Source organism: Amblyraja radiata, chromosome 9, assembly GCF_010909765.2.
Source record: "Amblyraja radiata isolate CabotCenter1 chromosome 9, sAmbRad1.1.pri, whole genome shotgun sequence".
In the NCBI taxonomy this organism is placed as follows: Eukaryota; Metazoa; Chordata; class Chondrichthyes; order Rajiformes; family Rajidae; genus Amblyraja; species Amblyraja radiata.
The window spans coordinates 36,915,858-36,936,795 of NC_045964.1; the positions used below are offsets into that span (position 1 = coordinate 36,915,858).

The following is a 20,938-nucleotide window of genomic DNA, read 5'->3' on the forward strand; positions in this document are numbered from 1 at the left end:
GGCATATAAATTCATGACAGTGAAATTTAAAAATCATGTTATATTATGAATTTCTGTGTAAATGGGATTAGTTTGTTATTTGGACACTTAGGCTATTTAAAAAAAATTATCCTTTTCTTAAGAAATTGAATCTACAGGACATTCTTAATGGGAAAGTAGCAGGCAGAAAGGCATGTCATGTGTGGTTTGAAGATCAAAAACTTGTAGTTTACAATGCCAAAATTGAAAAGTTGACGAAAAACAAGGTGCACAGGGTTGCTTATTGGTTACAATCTGAGGAGTATGATGATGCTACTGATTATGATATGCCAATGTACCAGCTAGCAACTGATCTTCTCCATAAAGACTTGGTCTATTGCTAGAAATTGTAATTTATTTACCTATCTGTTACGGACTTACAGCATTTATACAATAATATTAATGTTCTGATCTTGAGAATATCACATTTTTGAATTTTCAAGGCAGTCTGGGTGTTTATTACTATTTCCGTCACAACGGTCAATTTTGTAATTAGCTACAATTAAGTAATTAACTAATTATATGTTTTAATTTCAGGTCATCCAAGTAAGATGTTTTATATTTGTTTCAGAATGCTTCAATCTATAATAACTGAACATTTCATTCAGTTCTCTTAATTTTTAAGAAAGTTATGGGCTTTTGACTGTTCTACCTGAAGGTAGCAGGGAGATGAGTGTGTGGCCAGGATGTTGTGGGTCTTTGATGATACTGCCAGCCTTTTTGAGGCAGCGACTGCGGTAAATCCCCTCGATGGAAGGAAGGTCAGAGCCGATGATAGACTGGGCAGTGTTTACTACTTTTTGTAGTCTTTTCCTCTCCAGGGCGCTATGGTTGCCGAACCAAGCCACGATGCAACCGGTCAGCATGCTCTCTACTGTGCACCTGTAGAAGTTAGAGTCCTCCTTGACAAACCTATTCTCCGTAATCTTCTCAGGAAGTAGAGGCGCTGATGAGCTTTCTTGAAAGTGAATTAGGTGTCAAATTAAATTTATGTTTATGCTTTATCTGATGGGATTGCAGACTTGATTTGTAATTCATTGCTATACAGTGCCCTCCATAATGTTTGGGACAAAGACCCATCATTTATTTATTTGCCTCTGTACTCCACAATTTGAGATTTTTAATAGAAAAAAATCACATGTGGTTAAAGTGCACATTGTCAGATTTTATTGAAGGGTATTTTTAGACATTTTGGTTTCACCATGCAAAAATTACAGCTGTGTTTATACATAGTCCCCCCCCCCCCCTCCCCCCCCTGGGACACAGGGTTCACAGGTGTTTGTAATTGCTCAGGTGTGTTTAAATGCCTCCTTAATGCAGGTATAAGAGAGCTCTCAGCACCTAGTCTTTCCATTACATTTGGAAACTTTTATTGCTGTTTATCAACATAAGAAACAAAGTTGTGCCAATGAAAGTCAAAGAAACCATTATGAGATTGAGAAACAAGAATAAAACTGTTCGAGACATCAGTCAAACCTTAGACTTACTAAAATCAACTGTTTGGAACATCAATAAGAAGAAAGAGAGCACTGGTGAGCTAACTAATCGCAAAGGGACTGGCAGACCAAGGAAGACCTCCACAGCTGATGACAGAAGCATTCTCTCTATAATAAAGAAAAATCCCCAAACACCTGTCTGACAGATCAGAAACACAGAGTCAGATGTGGATTTGTCACAGACCACTGTCTGAAGAAAACTTCATGAACAGAAATACAGAGGCTACACTGCAAGATGCAAACCACTGGTTAGCCGCAAAAATGGGGTGGCCAGGTTACAGTTTGTCAAGAAGTACTTAAAAGAGCAACCACAGTTCTGGAAAAAGGTCTTGTGGACAGATGAGACGAAGATTAACATATCAGAGTGATTGTAAGAACAAAGTATGGAGGAGAGAAGGAACTGCCCAAGATCCAAAGTTATGGCCTGGGCATGTATGGCTGCTGAAGGTACTGGATCACTTATCTTCATTGATGATACAACTGTTGATGGTAGTAGCACAATGAATTCTGAAGTGTATAGACACATCCTATCTGCTCAAGTTTAAACAAATGCCTCAAAGCTCATTGGCCGGCGGTTCATTCTACAGCAAGCCAATGATCCCAGACATAATGCTAAAGCAACAAAGGAGTTTTTCAAAGCTAAAAAATGGTCTATTCTTGAGTGGACAAGTCAATCACCCGATCTGAACCCAATAGAGTTTATATGCTGAAGAGAAAACTGAAGGGGATTAGCCCCCAAAACAAGCATAAGCTAAAGATGGCTGCAATACAGGCCTGGCAGAGCATCACCGGAGAAGACACGGAGCAACTGGTGATGTCCATAAATCGCAGACTTCAAGTAGTCATTGCATGCAAAGGATATGCAACAAAATACTAAACATAACTACTTTCATTTACATGACATTGCTGTGTCCCAAACATTATGGTGTCCTTAAGTAGGTGGGGGGGGGGGGGGGACTATGTATAAACACTGCTGTGATTTCTAAATGGTGAAACCAAAATGTATAAAAATGGCCTTTTATAAAAATCTGAGAATGTGCACATTCACCACATTTGAATCACCACATGTGATTTTTTTCTATCACAAATCTCAAATTGTGGAGTATAGAGGCAAATAAATAAACTACGGGCCTTTGTCCCAAACATTATGGAGGACACTTTTGACAGTGATGTAGAGAGATGTGGAACAAATGAATGAAAGATATGCAAAAAAAGATATGACGATAAAGGAAACAGGCCATTGTTAGCTGATTGCTAGGTGAGAACGAGAACCTGATGAGACTTGGGTGGGGGAGGGGTAGGGGAGGGATGGAGAGGAGATGAATGCAGGGAACTTGGTTCAATTGAAGACATTTGTTTTACTTGAAGCAGAATAAATCAAAATTTAGTAGTTATCCATAATCATTACAACATTTGTATTATTTTTTAATGTGAAGTGAATTAAATGTTGATCCGTTTTCAAAATAATGGACCAGATTGAATGGGGGGGGGGGGGGGGGGGGAATCTACATTACAATGGGAAAGTTTCATTTATATGAAAAATATGAATCTAAATGGTAGCTGGTCAAATGGAGCTCATGTAGACTATTGCAGTTATTTTAGATGATCAAAATATTAATGTTTCATGATTTTTCATGCGATTATCATCTTCAAAAAAGTTGAACTAGGATTTTATTATTATTTTGCCATAACCTATTGAAGCACTGTAATGGAAGTTAGAAATTTGGGCTGCAGATAGGATTAATGATATGCACTCTGTATTCAAAATTTTAACTGGCTGGCAAAAATAAATTAAAATGGAACGCTAGTAAATAAGGCAAAGGTTGGACTGAGGAACAGACAATTCTTTGATAATTCATCCATGCGTTTAGACCTAGAGGTGTAATATTAAAATTTGAAAAGCCGTGAATTTTCTGGATTTTACTTATAAAAATTCCACTGAAAACATAAATGAACATTAAAGAGAATTTTGTTTGCCTACTCTTAAACAAGCGCAGAACGTCATCAATTGTTACCCATCTGTGTGACGTTTTAAATAGGTGTATTTCCCACAGTTAATAACATTTATTGTCTGTGTCTCTATTACTGTCACAAGAGATATCTTTCCAAAGTTCAGAAATTTGTACTGATATAATGTGAAATACACAATACTAATGCTTTATAGCAGTACACACATAGCATTATTTTTTGGTCTTGTGGGTATAAATATCAGTTCATACTGGGTTTGGATTAATTTATTCAAAACTCTGATATTTTATCATCAGCTCTGCAGATGAGGAAATTAATTATTTCACATCCATTTATGAATAAGAAATGTGTCAATTCTGATGCCCAGATACAAAAAATATTTTTTTACACCAACACAAATTGTGTTCATTTGGGCAGTATAAAATAGTGCAATCGTTCTACATCTGAAATAGTCATCTTTCTAGGTAACAGTCCAACCAAATACACTTCTAAAAATCCTCTGTTTTTGTTCTTCCTTTCCATTATGCTGACCAGGATTAGTCTTTTCATAGGAAGAAATATTCATTTGTTTTGATTAGCTAGAAAGAGTGGAACAAAAATACTCTCACCAATGGCACTTTGGCTAGGTATGGTTTAGATTATAGTAAGAAATTATTTTATTAAGAACTGCAGCAAACTGATTAGAAATCTCAATTATACCAAATCGGATTGCTTTACATCAAGTTGCACATATCAAAGGAGTAGTTTTTACACTTGCGTCGCGTTAAGTAGTTTCTGAGACTTTGTGAATAGCTGTGGATGCATAAATATTCAAATGATGATTTGGGAGTATAATTTGGAAACAATAGAAACAATAAAATTTGCCTGTAATACTATTCCAATGTAAGATTAGCATAAATTAATGGAAAACTATCCATAGGGGTGCACACATTCAGAATAATAAATCCCTATTTTGTATCATTGTCATTCCTTTCATTTATTTCCACATGCGTATTCAGAACCGTAAGATATGTGACCTTTGGTTTCAGAACAAGTTGGTCACAAATTGTAACAACAGCATTAACGATTATTTTCAGAAGTAATATCTGCAATTTTAATAATGTATATCCACATATGTAACATTAATAACACGAGGATGTACAAAACTATCTGTTTTGCTACAGATTATCACATTAAGAGTAGGCAGATTTAAAAGCACAATTTTTAAACTGGTGGTCAAAATACTTTTCTGTACCGATTATAAAGCTGTAGACATATTAGTATTCTCATCCAGGTCACATATGAATAAAAAAATAGAAATGAAAAACTGCTGTATAATGATATGCCATGGTTACAATGTTTCCAAACTGGATTGCTACCTTAATTTTTCTTCACAGTGCAGACCGAATGTGTATGCACACATGTTAAACATGGAACTCCCCTAACAACAGTAGACCTTCTGCTTAATCTGAAACTGGATGCACAATTTCCTTTGGGGATTCTTCCCATCATCAACAGGAAAAAGCCAATATCCCAAATAAATCTTAGATTAGATTTTTCAAATGAAATTTGCCTTTTGCAGATAAAAATATCAAGATGGATATGAACAGTAAAATAATAAATTACTTCACTGTGATAGAGTGGTTACCAATGACTTGTTCATTCACACTATTCCTTGGATATCAAACTGCACAAGGCATTCATCAAATGTCACACATTCAGAATATTGGAAACACCATTATAGCTGTTTGACTAAGACCTCTGAAGTGTTTAAGCAAGAGCCAGAATGTATATTTGTGCAACGGAGAAGAATAAATTTACATTTCAGCATCAGCTCATAAAGGGATAGGTAAACATTCTGTTTATCTCTCATTGTCATTCCTTCCATTTATCTCTGCACACGTACAATCAAAGTGCTATAATATTCAAACTCTGATTTCAAAACCAATGGTTACAGGTTATTTAAAACCTGCATGTGAAAATCTGCATTACTTAAAATGTTAGACAATAGGTGCAGGAGTAAGCCATTCGGCCCTTCGAGCCAGCACCGCCATTCAATGTTATCATGGCTGATCATCCCCAATCAGTACCTCGTTCCTGCCTTCTCCCCATATCCCGACTCCACTATCTTTAAGAGCCCCATCTAGCTCTCTCGTGAAAGTATCCAGGGAACTGGCCTCCACCGCCCTCTGAGGCAGAGAATTCCACAGACTCATAACTCTCTGTGAGAAAAAGCGTTTTCTCATCTCCGTTCTAAATGACTTACCCCTTATTCTTAAACTGTGGCCCCCTGATTCTGGACTCCCCCAACATCGGGAACATGTTTCCTGCCTCTAGCATGTTTCAATAAGATCCTCTCTCATCCTTCTAAACTCCAGAGTGTACAAGCTCAGCCGCTCCATTCTCTTGTCATGTTATGTTAAAAGTAAATGTTTGGCTGTGAAAATGTCACAACTTTATAAATATCACATGCTTAACTGCTGAAAGTTGAAAAAAAAAATCAGACAGAAAAATGTTGAAGATGTGAAAATCAATGTTCTTACATTATCAAAAGGAAACAAAGTAGAATTTGTTTATTCATTAGCAGGAATAATTTTTCATAGCAATAATTTTTCCAATAAATTTAAGATTTCCAAAGATTGTGTTTAATATGACAGATGAAATGCTGATGGTCTAAGTTGCTATATATTAAAGTTTAAAAAAATTGTTGGAAGTTCCAATTTATCCAGTCTTTCACAGTAACACTAAGTTTTGACATCAACAATTTATCTCCTGTATCCTCCCTGTGATCTCCCTTATATTCTCATTCACTTTAACAAGTAATGTAAAAGGTTTTGATCATTATAACTACTGGCAGGTAGACAACATTTAAATTTTCCACGTTATATTGTATTTATTTCATCAATGACATTTAATTAAAAATATATATTTTCGCACATTCTCTCAGAACATTCAGCTGTAAAAGGCAGTTATATCATAGGTGCATCAATGAAATAGTACAATGAAACGGACATTAATTATAATGATCCACAAAGGCAATGGAGATAAAACTTGAGGTGTTTAAAAGTACCTCAATATATACAACATTCTTTTCTATTTTGTCCATAACCTTTCTTTGTTTCCTTGAGATAATTTAGCACATTATTAATTTTTGAAAAAATGGGAACCAGGGAAAGGACAAACCTTCAATTTGTGTTTCAATATTTTGGTCTCTTTGTGATCTTGTATTTTCTGCCATTTTTCACAGCTGCAACAAGAAAGGGTAAATAAAAGATTCAGAAGCTAGTTTGGGAGAATTTTTTTTAAAACTCAGTGTTTAAAAATCAATTCATGCAAAGATAATAATTAAAAAGCTCTAAAGATACACACAAAATGCTGGAGTAACTCAGCGGGTCAAACAGGATCTCTGGAGAAAAGGAATAGGCGACGTTTCGGGTCGAGACCCTTCTTCAGACTGCGAGTTAGAGGAGAGGGAAACTAGAGGTATGAAAAGGTACAGAACATTTCAGTTCAAAATAGATTATTAAAAGGAGAACATGCAGATTATTCTTGGCAAAGCACCCAATATTTTTTCCCCACCATCTTGATCAGTATAACTGTGCTTTGTGACATCTAGAAAGCTGTCACATTAATTATTTTACATTGACCTGAATGAAGATGCAAGTATGGTTTAAGGTGCAATCTCCAACTGTATTATTCCCTCAATTCTGCACAAGCCTAGAGATTGAATACTCAAGTTTCTGTTGTAGGATTTTGACTCCCAATCTTTAAGTCACTATCTCATGGATCGTCTTACAAAATGGTAAAAACCACAGCAAATTATCTTCCCACCTAAATGGTAAAACACAGAGTTCTTTATAGACAATTTCCAATGAAGTCTCTCGCTCTTCTATTTCCAATTGTCTGAAATGGAGCTTCTTAGTACAGGCAGTCTTTCCTTCCCTTTCTCATTTACTTTTGGATTAGCTGAAATGCAGGTGTTTTATTACATTAATTAAGTGTGCTGTGCATGTCTCAGTCAATGCAGATATGCAACTCCAAAAAGGTGAATAATAACTTCAGTCTTTTAATATTTTAATATACCAAGACATAGAAAGAAAGCAATTTTTAATAATCTCATGGGCATTTTGAAAGACAGACTGCCCTATTCATTACACAAATCATAAATTTTATCCCTTTATATTGTACACTCTTTCTTCAATACCATTTCCAAGCTAATGATTGCCAGCAATTAACAAAATGTAATCCCATCGCGCAATCATTTTAATGCTTTTAGCACTCAGAAAAGTAAACATCAAATTAATACAGCTGAAGCCATATTAGATCCTGGTTAGCTGCAGGCAATTATAGTTCAGCTCCTCAGGTGTAATTAAATGATTGAAATGATTTAGTTCAATAAATGCAAGCTAATTCATAAGTAAGCAACAAATAGACTGGGAGCAATTACAAGAAACACTGACATCCTCAGTTCATCCTATCGAGGTGTACAGCTTAAATGAAAATGCTGCCACCTACTGGAGGAGTGATGTCAGTGTTGAGAATATTAAAATAGCTGTAAATACCACACAAGTCACAGACAAACCTAATTTGATGTGACATGGCACAGGTATAACATTGTTCCAAGTTTATTTAAAAAAGCACAAGATTTAAAGAAAACATTAATCAGTATACATTGGCATTTAAATACAAAGGCAAAGAACAATCCAATTTTAAGTCTGCTTTAAATGCATTTTCTGTTTTTGCAACCAGAATCAACACGGGCAAACTGTAATGTGTTCCAGATAGACCCTTCCTTCTGTAGTAGATTAATTATATGAGTTAATATTTTAACTTGTCAAGTTCCACATGGCTGTTTCGATGAAGTAGCAAGCACGGGTGATTCAATAATTAACACAAATTGGAGCACATCTCTCGAAACGGAGCTTAAGAATTCTTACAGCACAGCTTGTGAGTGAAGTACTTACAGCAACTTGCAATTTGAAATACAAAATATAAAATACAAGTTAGAAGTTATGAAATAACAATAAAATTCTTTAGTCAGACCACGTTAAAATTTATACTCAGAGTAAGTTAACAAGATAGAAGAGATGTAATATAGCGAAAACCCACAAACCTGGTCTCACCATTCATTTTTGACCTGTTATTTGCTGTGCAACCAGAGTAGAATGAGCAAAGCATTTCACTAACTACACAACCCCAGCACTGACCCTCCTCACTAGCCATTATTTCCAACCTGTACAAGAGCTTGTGGTTCCCAAAATTGCCGACTTCTCCAACTTTTTTCCTTGACCTAAATAAAGTGGACACTCTTTCCAATTTTGGTAATTTCCCCGCTTCAAGGTGTGAATTTACCTATTATTTCCCCTTTCTGGCCAAGATCTAATACCACTGGCCTTCATTGTCCTCTCCAAAAATTACCCTCTAAAGACCGTCTGGAAGTAACAATAACAGCCAAACAACCCCCTCCCCAGGTACTTTCCCCTGTAACCGCAGGAGATGCAACACCTGTCCCTTTACCTCCCCCATCGACTCCATCCAAGGACCCCGACAGTCTTTCCAGGTGAGGCAGAGGTTCATTTGCACCTCCTCCAACTTCATCTACTGTATCCACTGTTCCAGGTGTCAACTCCTGTACATTGGCGAGACCAAGCGCAGGCTCGGCGATCGTTTCGCTGAACACCTCCGCACAGTCTGCTTTAACCTACCTGATCTCCCGGTTGCTCAGCACTTTAACTTCCCCTCCCATTCCCAATCTGACCTTTCTGTCCTGGGCCTCCTCCATTGTCAGAGTGAGGCCAAGCCAAATTGGAGGAACAGCACCTCGTATATATCGCTTGGGTAGCTTACACCCCAGCGGTATGAACATTGACTTCTCTAACTTCAAATAGCCCTTGCTTTCCCTCTCTCCATTTCCTCCCCCTTCCCAGTTCTCCCATTAGTCTTACTGTCTCCGACTCCATTCTATCTGTCCCACCCACTCTCCTGACATCAGTCTGAAGAAGGGTCTTGACCCGAAATGTCACCCATTCCTTCTCTCCAGAGATGTTGCCTGTCCGCTGAGTTACTCCAGCATTATGTGTCTACCTTCAATTTAAACCAGCATCTGCAGTTCTTTCCTATACATTATTGTGAGTTTCATGGATTAACAATGTCTCGAGTCATTAACAGTACAAATTCTGGGATACTTCTTAACTTCTCTTCCATAAACACATAATGGTCATTTCAGCATCAAGTTAGCGACTGAGAGACTAGGAGTTGGGAAAAGTGACTGGTTTGAAGCATTTAAAAAAAAAAGGAAAGTTAGCACTTAGTTCTGGCAAGGGAAGTAAACAATTGGAGGAATGGATGCAATTAAATGAGAGCGAAAATACATGACAAAAGGGTTCAAAATGGATTGAGTGCTCCATATTGATTAGTGATTCCAAGGTAGGACAAGTGACTGTGCAAGTTGCAAGGCTTGGGAGAAATTAGACAGGAACAAATGAGAGAGAAAAAGTGACGTTTACATATATTTTTTATTTTCCACTATTCAGAAAATCCTTGTTTACTGGGTTATACATTACATTCTTCTTAATTCTGTCTTTATATTTAGTATGACTACAAAAACCACATAAGATACAGGCGTAGGCATTTAATCTGCAAAGCACAGCTGCATTATCAGCAGCATTGTTGCTTTGCATGAGGACCCATAGAATAATTTGCAAATGAACTGAATTGGTGCAATTCTTTTGAGGCATCTCAGCCATAAGACAAATCAAACAAGTAAAGCAAAACCTTTAAAATATTGATTAGACTTCAGCCAACCTATGCTGAATTGTGTGTGCACATTAGCATGCCAAAGCCTTGAACAGGGTGCTGAACAGATTTACTGGAATGATACTGTATCAGGGATAAAAGGCTTCAATTATATGGAGAAACAGGAGGTGCTGGCGCCGTAAGAGTCTTCATGGAATTGATCAAAATCATAAATGATAAAACAAGTACACAAAACTGATCCATAGATTTGAGATGATGAGGAAAAATGCTGAGAGAGACAATAGACAATAGGTGCAGGAATAGGCCATTTGGCCCTTCGAGCCAGCACCGCCATTCAATATGATCATGGCTGATCATCCCCAATCAGTACCCCGTTCCTGCCTTCTCCCAATATCCCCTGACTCCGCTATTTTTAAGAGCCCTATCTAGCTCTCTCTTGAAAGCATCCAGGGAACCTGCCTCCACCGCCCTCTGAGGCAGAGAACTCCACAGACTCACCACTCTCTGTGAGCAAAAATGTTTCCTCGTCTCCATTCTAAATGGCTTACTCCTTATTCTTAAACTGTGGCCCCTGGTTCTGGACTCCCCCAACATCGGAAATATGTTTCCTGCCTCTAGCGAATCCAAACTCTTAACAATCTAATATGTTTCAATGAGATCTCCTCTCATCCTTCTAAACTCCAGAGTGTACAAGCGCAGCTGCTCCATTCTCTCAGCATATGACAGTCCTGCCATCCCAGGAATTAACCTTGTAAACCTACGCTGCACTCCCTCAATAGCAAGAATGTCCTTCTTCAAATTAGGGGACCAAAACTGCACACAATACTCCAGGTGTGGTCTCATTAGGGCTCTGTACAACTCCAGAAGGACCTATTTGCTCCTATATTCAATTCCTCTTGTTTTAAGGCCAACATGCCATTCGCTTTCTTCACTGCCTGCTGTACCTGCATGCTTACTTTCATAGACTGATGAACAAGGACCCCCAGATCCCGTTGTACTACCACTTTTCCCAACATGACGCCATTTAGATAGTAATCTGCCTTCCTGTTTTTGTTACCAAAGTGGATAACCTCACATTTATCTGCATTAAACTTCATCTGCCATTCATCTGCCCACTCCCCCAACCTGCCCAAATCACCCTGCATCCCCACAGTTCACATGATAAATCAAGAGAATTAAAAAAAACCACAGAACATTCTTGTGATCTAAAACGTAGCGTCTGGAAGGTAGCTGGAAGTATATCCAATTGCAGCTCGTAAGTGGGGATTTAATAATACTTTAAAGAAAGCAAATTACTGGACAATGGCAAAAGGGCCATGAAATTAATCGGATGATGTTACAGAAGAAACTGATTTTGGCCAAATAGCCTCGTTCTGGAATTATTTTAAGATTCTAAATCATGCAGGAATATAATTTTTGCATCTTTGGGTTATACCTTTGTTTAAGCTGACCAAGGTCATCGCAAGTGAAATCCTATAAAATGGTACACCTTATAAATATCTACAATATCAACATAATTTTGCAGACAAAATGCATACAAAGTCAAAATTGATATTGGAAGAACTGGGCAGGCAGAGGTGATCAGAGATGAATTGAAGAAGAGGAAGCAGATACGTTGAGGTTTATTACTGGCAGTTCAGTAAGGACAACTCATCTGTGGAAAATCAATATTTATAGACAGGAGCTGGAACATGCTGAGTATTCTGCATAGCTAGGCAATTCTTTCTCTCAGTAGGCTAAGATCAACAAGGAAGAAAATATAGGTTCTAATTTGAAAATTACACCTTTGGAATATCAAAGGTGTTTGCAGAGTTCAAAATCCATGAGTAGCAGGACTAAAAAAAACAAACTATTGGCTTCTTAGATTGTCATGAAACCAACTCTTAAATATAGCTGTGAAGATTTGAACACCATCATCAGTGGTACCTCCAGAAAAATATGGATGACTCTTAGACTCAATGATGAAGGAGCAGGTTATTTCCAACCTAGAATAGTTTGAGACTTGGGAGGTAACAGGTAGGTGATGGTGTTGCTATGTAACTGCTACCCTTGTGCAACATGCATGTGGTGTTAGAGGTGGTGAGTTTGGTGTAACCAAGATGAGTAACAGCACTGCATTTTGCAGATGGTAAACACAGCAGTTATTCTGCACCAATAATGGAAGGAATAAAAATTTAGACTATTGAATGGATATGTTAAGCGAGTTGCTTTGTTTGTGACCTTCTTCTTCTTTTGTGTGGCGTGCACAGCCTAAAGTTGTTGGACAACTTGTTCTATTTGATCTTCCGTTTGTGCACGTCGAGTTGATTGCATTAGTCGAAACAGGGCGGACCACGTAAAGGTTGCAATCTTCCACCCCTTTGTTTGTGATGATATTAAGCTACTTTAGTTGTTGCATCTGCATTCATCCATTAGTAACCTATCACACTTCAAACCAGAGTTTTCTAGGTGGTGGAAAGGCTTTGGGGAGTCAGGAAGTGCATCACTTGCCACAGTATACCTAGCTTCTGGCCTGCTCTTGCAGTTAGAAGTGATCTGCCCAGGATGCTGATGGTGAAGAACTCAGTAATTGTAATTCTATTGAATGTCAAGGATAAATGGTTAGACTTTCTTATTAGAGATCTTAATCTTTGGCATTTTAGTAGTGAATGTTATTTGCCACTTAGTTCCCATGACTGAAAACAATATAGGTCTTAGTGAATGCAGGTATGGACTGTTTCATGCAGGGTGCTTGTTTGGAATTGAGCATTGTGTAATCAGCGAACTTCAGGACTTCTGATCTTATGAGGCAAGGATGATCATTGATGAAGAAAGACACAAAGTGCCAGACTGATTCTGGCAGTATTTTTGGAGAACATGAATGAGTTCATGTTCTTCAGTGAGGGGGCAGGGGAGTTGATAGGCTGATGGTTAGACAAATACCAGTGATGAAAAGACAGAATGTGCAAGAAGGATTAAAGAGTTGCAAATTTCAAAGCTAGAGGAAGGAATGTAGGTGGAGGCGGAGGCAGAGAGGAGAATTAGGTGCAAGTCTAGCTGGGGCAAGGAGATGGGGGGCGGTTTTATAGAATTCACTGTTCATATTGTTGGATTCTAAGCTACCCAAACGGCATATGAAGTGTTTTTCCTCCAGATCGCATGTTGCTTCACTCTGGCAATGGAGGTGGCCCAAGACAGAAAGGTCGGTATGGAAGTGGGAAGAGGTGTTAAAATGGTTAGCAACTGGGAGATCCAGTGAGCCTTGGCGGACAAAGCTCAAATATTCATCAAAATAGTCGCTAAATCTACACTTGGACGTGTCAATGTAGGGGAGGCCACATCGGGAACATCAGATGCAGTGGAAGGCATTAGAGGAGGTGCATGTGAACCTCTGGCTCACCTGGAAGGACCCTGGGGTTCCTTGATGGTAGTGATGTAGGATGTATGAGGACAGGTGTTACATCTCCAGTGGTTGCAAGGGAAAGTTCCTGGGGAGGGGCTGGTTTGGGTGGGAAGGGATGAGTGAACACAGAGTTGTAGAGGGAGCAGTCTCTTAGGCTGGTGGTGGGATCATGTTGGAGGTGACAGAAATGTTGTAGGATGATGTGTTCGATGTGGAGGCTGATGGGGTGAAAGGCGTTTATCTGGGGAACTATCTTAGTTGCGTTTAGGGGAAGGGGGAACAAGAGCAGAACTAAGGGACACAGAGGAGATGCGGGTGAGGGATTCATCTATGACAGCAGGGAGGAAGCCAAGTTAACAAATACATTTTGCATGTCCTAGAATGGAAAGCCTCATCTTTGGAATGGAGTAGTGGATAGCACCTTTGCAAGAGGCAGTGGGAGGAAGTGTAGCCCAAATAACTGTGGGAGTTGGTAGGTTTGTAGATGTCAGTCGATAGTCTGTCGCCTGTAGTGCTTTTTTACCATGATAAAATCACCTGAACTTCCAGGCATGCAGAGTAACATTTTGCCTCCATATTTTATAACTGCCTACTTTCTTCACCCAAGTAGGATTTACCATATTCAACCTTTTCCCAATTGTAATAACCTCAGATGTCATTGCACAGGACCGCACTTTCAAATTAAATTAAGACCTGACAAAATTAAGGGACCTTTCCTACCTACTGAGTAGTAAACCTATTAAATCATTAACTTTGTATAGCAGACAAAGTACAGTCTATTGTGAAGACTTCCTGAAGCAGGAAGTATGCTTTCCCAAGAAATACTTATATTATTCTTGGTTTAGTGGCAGGTATTTATGTTAAAAGGTATTTTGTGTGTTCCGTTGCTTTTGATTTGTATGACTGACTTGGCAAATGAAATTCTTCGTATGTTGCAAAACATACTTGGCTAATAAAGTATTATTGTGATTGTGATCTGGTCAGATATCTAATTTTGTTTATGGGAGCTTGCCTTTCACAAACTGGCTGTTGTGTTCCCTATTTTATAATAATAACTATGTTGAAAATGTTTTCATCAGGTATGAAGGTATTTGGGAGAAAATATAAAACGTGACATTAATTCAGGTCTTCTTTGCTTCAAAAAGTACTGAAGTAACTCAGTGGTCTTCAGAAGGGTTCCAACATGAAACATCACCTACGTTCTCCATAGATGTTGCTTGGCTCACTGAGTTACTCCAGGCCCAGCACATTGTGTCTTTTTTTGTAAACTAGCATCTGCAGTTTCTTGATTCAAAAAGTTAATTGATGATGCAGCTTAATAAGGCTGGGTCTAAAACAGTGCACTGATGAGCTCTTGATGATTGAATTCCAACAACCACAAACATCTCTCCTGGGGTAAGGCACAAAACCACTTGTTGAATCAACTTCCTTTTGATGCCCATTGACTTTAGACAATAGACAATAGGTGCAGGAGCAGGCCATTTGGCCCTTCGAGCCAGCACCACCATTCAATGTGATCATGGCTATCTAGCTCTCTCTTGAAAGAGAACCTGCCTCCACCGCCCTCTGAAGCGGAGAATTCCAGACTCACCACTCTCTGTGAGAAAAAGTGTTTCCTCGTCTCCGTTCTAAATGGCTTACTCCTTATTCTTAAACTGTGGCCCTTGGTTCTGGACTCCCCAACATCGGGAACATGTTTCCTGCCTCTAGTGTGTCCAAGCCCTTAACAATCTTATATGTTTTAATGAGATTCCATCTCATCCTTCTAAACTCCAGAGTGTACAAGCCCAGCTGCTCCATTCTCTCAGCATTTGACAGTCCCGCCATCCCGGGAATTAACCTTGTAAACCTACGCTGCACTCCCTCATTAGCAAGAATGTCCTTCCTCAAATTAGGGGACCAAAACTGCACACAATACTCCAGGTGTGGTCTCACTAGGGCTCTATACAACTGCAGGAGGACCTCTTTGCTTCGATTCCTCGTGTTATAAAGGCCAACATGCCATTTGCTTTCTTCACTGCCTGCTGTACCTGCATGCTTACTTTCATAGACTGATGTACAAGGACCCCCCAGATCCCATTGTACTTCTCCTTTTCCCACTTTAATTTCACCATCAAATAGTGGATTACTTCCATGATTACCTATAAGATTTTAAGGAAAATTCAAAGCAAATGGTAAGAATTGCCAAACTAAATTTGCAAATGACATGTGAAAGTAGTCTTAGAATGCCCTTTTCAATCCCCTTAAACTCAATCAGCAATCTTACATGAAGTTATAAATGAAAGAAATACAAATGCACAGATCAGTAAATTAACCCAAGAAGCAAGCCTTTTAGGCAATAGCATGATAATATTAGTATCATTAGTAGCATTATTGAGAATAGGAATCAGCATCGTCAAGGATGAGCTGCACAAACATCAGAGCTTCACAAAGTAAACTGCTCAGAGAACACACATGCCTTTCCTTTAAGACTGTATGTAATTAGCACAAGGGTAGCAAAGGTACAAAATGGTAAGAAAGAATAATACATTGAAAGGCTGTACTAAAAATAATCTTATTGATCATTTTCGCAACTGATCTTTTTGCAGACGATGAGAGAGAATAAATTATCCACCCAGAACAATCCACCTTAAATCCATCCCATTTCTTCTATCCAGAGATGCAGCCTGTCCTGCTAAATTTTCAAGCTTTGTGTCTATCTTCAGTGTAAACCAGCATCTGCAGTTCCTTCCTACACACCTTCCACAATAAACAATGTATCACCTTAACATTGATATTTTAAAATTGAGAAAGGAACGACTGTGGAAGATAAATTCGAATTGGTTTTCGAATGGGGAGAGAGAAGCAAGGAAATGAAAACATGTTACATTGAAAAAAAGTTCTAAAAAAATACTGGACATAGAAATAAGATATAGTAGTTTAAAGTTCTACTAGTCAGCTGCAGAGTTGATTGCCATTCTATTAAACATTATAACACTCACCAATGTTATTTTAGCTGCTAATTATGAGCCTTAACTATCTGTTAAAAAATGCAATGGGGTACTTATATCTGAATAACAAGTTTTTAAAAATAACAGAAACTTAAGGACAAAATACAAATGTTGTCAGGGATAAAGCAAATAAGTAAAAATCAATCAATAAGCTCTGGAGAGTTGTAATCCACATTATTTCCCTTCATCCTCTGCTTGCTGGTTGATTTAAGCATGTAGAGCAATTTATTTCATCAGTGGACTTTTTTTCCTGGATGATCTGTCCCAATTAGGCTCATTGAACACTTACAACAAGTTGGTAAAAAAATTATTAGAAATAGAACTACTCCTGGCCCAGACGGGCTCAATGATGAATTTTACAAAAAAATTAACGCTATAATTTCTCCATGACTACAATGCCTGTATATCCAGGCATTCAAGGAGCAGACTTTACCGAAGACTCTAGCAGAATCAATTATCACATTAATTCCTAAAAAAGAAAAGAATCTTGAAGAGCCGGGATCTTATAGAGCAATTGCCCTCTTAAATACCGATCAGAAGACCCTAGCCAAGACTCTCGTAGACTCAGCCAAGTAATTGGCAAACCTGTACACTCAGATCAAATCGGGTTCATACCCAAACGACACTCATTCTTTAATCTGAGACGCCTGTTTAATATAATTTACTCACACAGAATACCGAACGAAGCCCTCACAATCATCGCACTGGACGCGGAAAAAGCTTTTGACCAAGTTGAATGGTCTTATCTTTCCACAGCTGGAAAAATTCCAATTAGGCGAAAACTGCATCTCATGGTTAAAGCTTCTATATACGAACCCGAACGCCAGAATATTAACCAATCAAACACTTTCATCTAAATTTTACTTATTCAGGGGCAATAGACAAGGATGCGCTCTCTCCCTGATGCTATTTGCATTAGCCATAGAACTACTTGCTGAGAGTATCAGGTCCCACCCAGGCATATATGGATACAATACTAGACATACTACGAAGAAAATTTCCCTTTATGCAGACGATGTACTATTATACATTACTAACCCCCAAACTAGTATCCCAAATTTACTATCCATTATAGACCAATTCGGCACCTTCTCTGGCTACAGAACTAATTGGAATAAAAGCGAAATTATGCCAATAAATGCACAAGACATCACCTGGCTCCAACAGTTCCCTTTGAGAATTGTAACTGACAAATTCAGATATCTCGGAGTTTATGTTTACAGGGAATACTCCCTCCTGTTCAAACCAAATTTCCCTCCATTAATCACAAAACTTCATACTTATATTCAATTTTGGAAAACACTGCCCATTTCGCTCCTCAGCAGATTGAATGCCTTAAAGAGGATCTTTCTTCCGCAGCTTTTATATTTATTTTAGACAGAACCGATATATCTTCCCAAATCTTTCTTAAAAAAAAATCATTCCATTGTTACTAACTTCATTTGGGACTACAAAAGCCACCAAATACATAAACGACACCTGTGCAAATCCAAAGAGAATGGAGGACTAGCCTTACCCAATTTCCTCTCTTATTACTGGGTAACAAATATTAAAACCATAATCTGGTTGGATGACTCATACCAACAGGCCAATTGGCTAAAAATGGAAAGAGAAGATTGCTTGCCTTTCTCCATAGGCTCGATTGTCCTGTCTCCAATACCCCTGAATAACTCAATGTACGATCATAACCCTATAATACATGGTACTCTTCGTATCTGGAAACAGTTGAAGTTCAGTTTCTAATTAAGAGACATGTCTCTCCTTCCTATAGCAAACAACCCCTCTTTTAATCCCTCTACTTTAGATGGTGTTTTCACCCTATGGAAGAACAAAGGAATCAACACTGTGGGAGACCTATATTGGAAGGGGACTTTTTCCTTCTTCCAAGAGTTGCGGGAGAAATAAGATTTGAATACTAATAATTTTTTCAGATATCTTTAGGTTAGGAACTATGTGAAAACACACATGCAAGACTACAACGCTGCAAGTCCAGATAAACTTGATGAATGTTTGAATAGACATGCAGATACAGAGAAGTTGATATCCTACATTTACAAGGTTCTTCAAAACATCAACACCCCATCATCTGAGGTTTACAAGGGTGCATGGGAAGATGAGATGGGTCAACAAATCTCAAATGATATATGGGACGAAAGTTTACAATATATCCATACTTGCTCCATAAATGCCAGACATTGCCTGATACAGTTCAAAGTGCTGCACAAGTTATACTACTCAAAAACCAAACTGAACAAAATTTTCCCCAGTGTTTCCCCTCTCTGCGACAAGTGTCAATTCCAAGAAGCCACTTTAACCCACAGTTTTGTACTTTGTACAAAAATAGAAAGATTTTGGACTGAAGTATTCAGCGTCCTCTCCAATATACTGAAAATCCCATTAGAGCCAGACTCAAAACTGATAATACTGAGAATATCAGAGGCATGTAGTAAATTGGCTGTTTTTCAGCGACGCTTTGTCGCCTATGGACTAATATCAGCAAAAAAACTCATACTTAAATTCTGGAAAAATGCTTAAGTCCCTCCAGTGAAGATGTGGATTACAGAAATGACGGACACATTACATCTAGAGAGAATTAGGTTTATCTTGAATGATAAACTGAAGCAATGTTTAGAAATATGGTCACCTTTTATTGATTTTCTTGAACCATACAATATTTGAATACAAACACGAAATTACTCGTACGGCTGGGTGAGCGGGCATACGGGTGGGTCGACGGGTATATCTCCCCATTTTTCTTTTTTCCCTCTCTTCTCTTTCTTTTTAATTTAATGTCCTTTTTGGAAAGTGTTAAAATTGAAGCTGTAAAATTGTCCAGTATTTTGCACAAATGCTTCCAATAAAAACATTGAAACACAGAAATAGAACTAAACACATTATCTCCCCCAACTTAGGCATTGTAATCACTGCAAATAAAATTAAATAATAGCAGTTATTTTTAAACCTAAAATGCCTTGATTTTCTTCGAGAATCTTTTCTTGAAATTTAAAGTACACTATTAATCATTCTTGGCAAAAATGGCATTGAATTTATTTTATAATACCTCACAAAGGAAATGTTCGTACTTCTATCTGATTATTTCACAGAAATGCATTTGAATTGTGTAGGAAATATTAAATTGTGGTAATCACATCACAAAAAAAAGTTTTAATTTCAGTTTTACCAATTATTGCTAAATTTCCATCAACCTTTAATTTAAACAATACACCATTTTCTTAGCTTCCTTTAATATATTCATCCTATGAAAACATACGAAATCTGGGCTTCCTACTACTGTCATTTGTATTCAAGCTGACTTTATGAATATTAATAGCTGTGCTATTCTGATTAAACAGGCTTCATATAAAATCCCCATGAATCCTATAGCTCTAATGACAACTCATTTTTCATATTCTTTATGAATTTTTATTCAGGCACGAAACTGGTGAAAAATGTTTAAGCGATTTAATTTTATCTTTGATTGTCTTCTGAGGCAATTTTTCACATATAATGACTTAATTTATCTGCATCAAATCACAACTATTTGTTTCAGGAATACTTTGAGGAATATTTGAATTTCAACTATTAAATAATACAAGACACCAATGTTACATTAAGCTTTCAAAAAATGAGGCAGTATTATTTTATGAACGAGCTAGATCAGTGGAATTTAACAAATAACATTTTACAGTTGTCATTCTCACAGTATAAGGTACTCTGGACTTCAAATAGCAAGAAAATACGCAAATAATTTATGAAATTTATGCTGATGAAAATCTCATTTTATAAGCCAAGAGCATGTTCATATAAAGAAGCGGTCCATCTTTTCCACCGCTGGTATCTTTTAGCAATCAATTGGTTTAAGATTCCACAGAGAGCAATGACATAAACAACCAAACAATGAGTGGACGATTTGCATGGCGCAATCTATTACAAAAGACAAATTAATGAATGATCAGACAGTATGCTATCAGTGGTGGTATTGGCTGAAAATTCTAAACTTTTTTCCATCTAATGATTTATTTAATTTATTTGAAAGTCACGTCCTATAATGCAGAATGTTTCTCAATGCTTATGCATTAATAACATAACTCGCAATCTAATAGAGTGTTTTTTCTACAACCTTAAAATCAGAAAAAAAAGTCATGCCAGTTGGAATTTATCAGCATTATTCAATCTCAATAATCCTAATGTCCAATTAGCCCAAAATATTTTCTCTCAAGGTAGAAGGTGAGAGGGGGAAAGTTTAATGGGGATCTGCAGGGCAAGTTTATTCCCCTCCCAGCCCCCCCCCCCCCCTCTGTGGCAGGGAATTCCATAAATTCACAACTCTCTAGGTGAAAAAGTTTTTT

General features: G+C 37.7%; 1 protein-coding gene across 4 annotated transcripts in view; it reads right to left on the reverse strand.

Annotated features, from left to right (window-relative positions):
• The window catches only part of mipol1 (mirror-image polydactyly 1), a 170,870-nt gene that overhangs the window by 126,776 nt on the left and 23,156 nt on the right, over positions 1–20,938 (reverse strand). For 3 of the 4 annotated variants that reach the window (XM_033027131.1, XM_033027128.1, XM_033027129.1), the window contains exon 2: positions 6,645–6,708. The exons of the other annotated variant lie outside the window; for it this stretch is intronic. In XM_033027131.1, the coding sequence (XP_032883022.1) occupies positions 6,645–6,708 (64 nt within the window). The remainder of the gene's footprint in view (positions 1–6,644; positions 6,709–20,938) is intronic. 4 annotated transcript variants of the gene reach the window in all.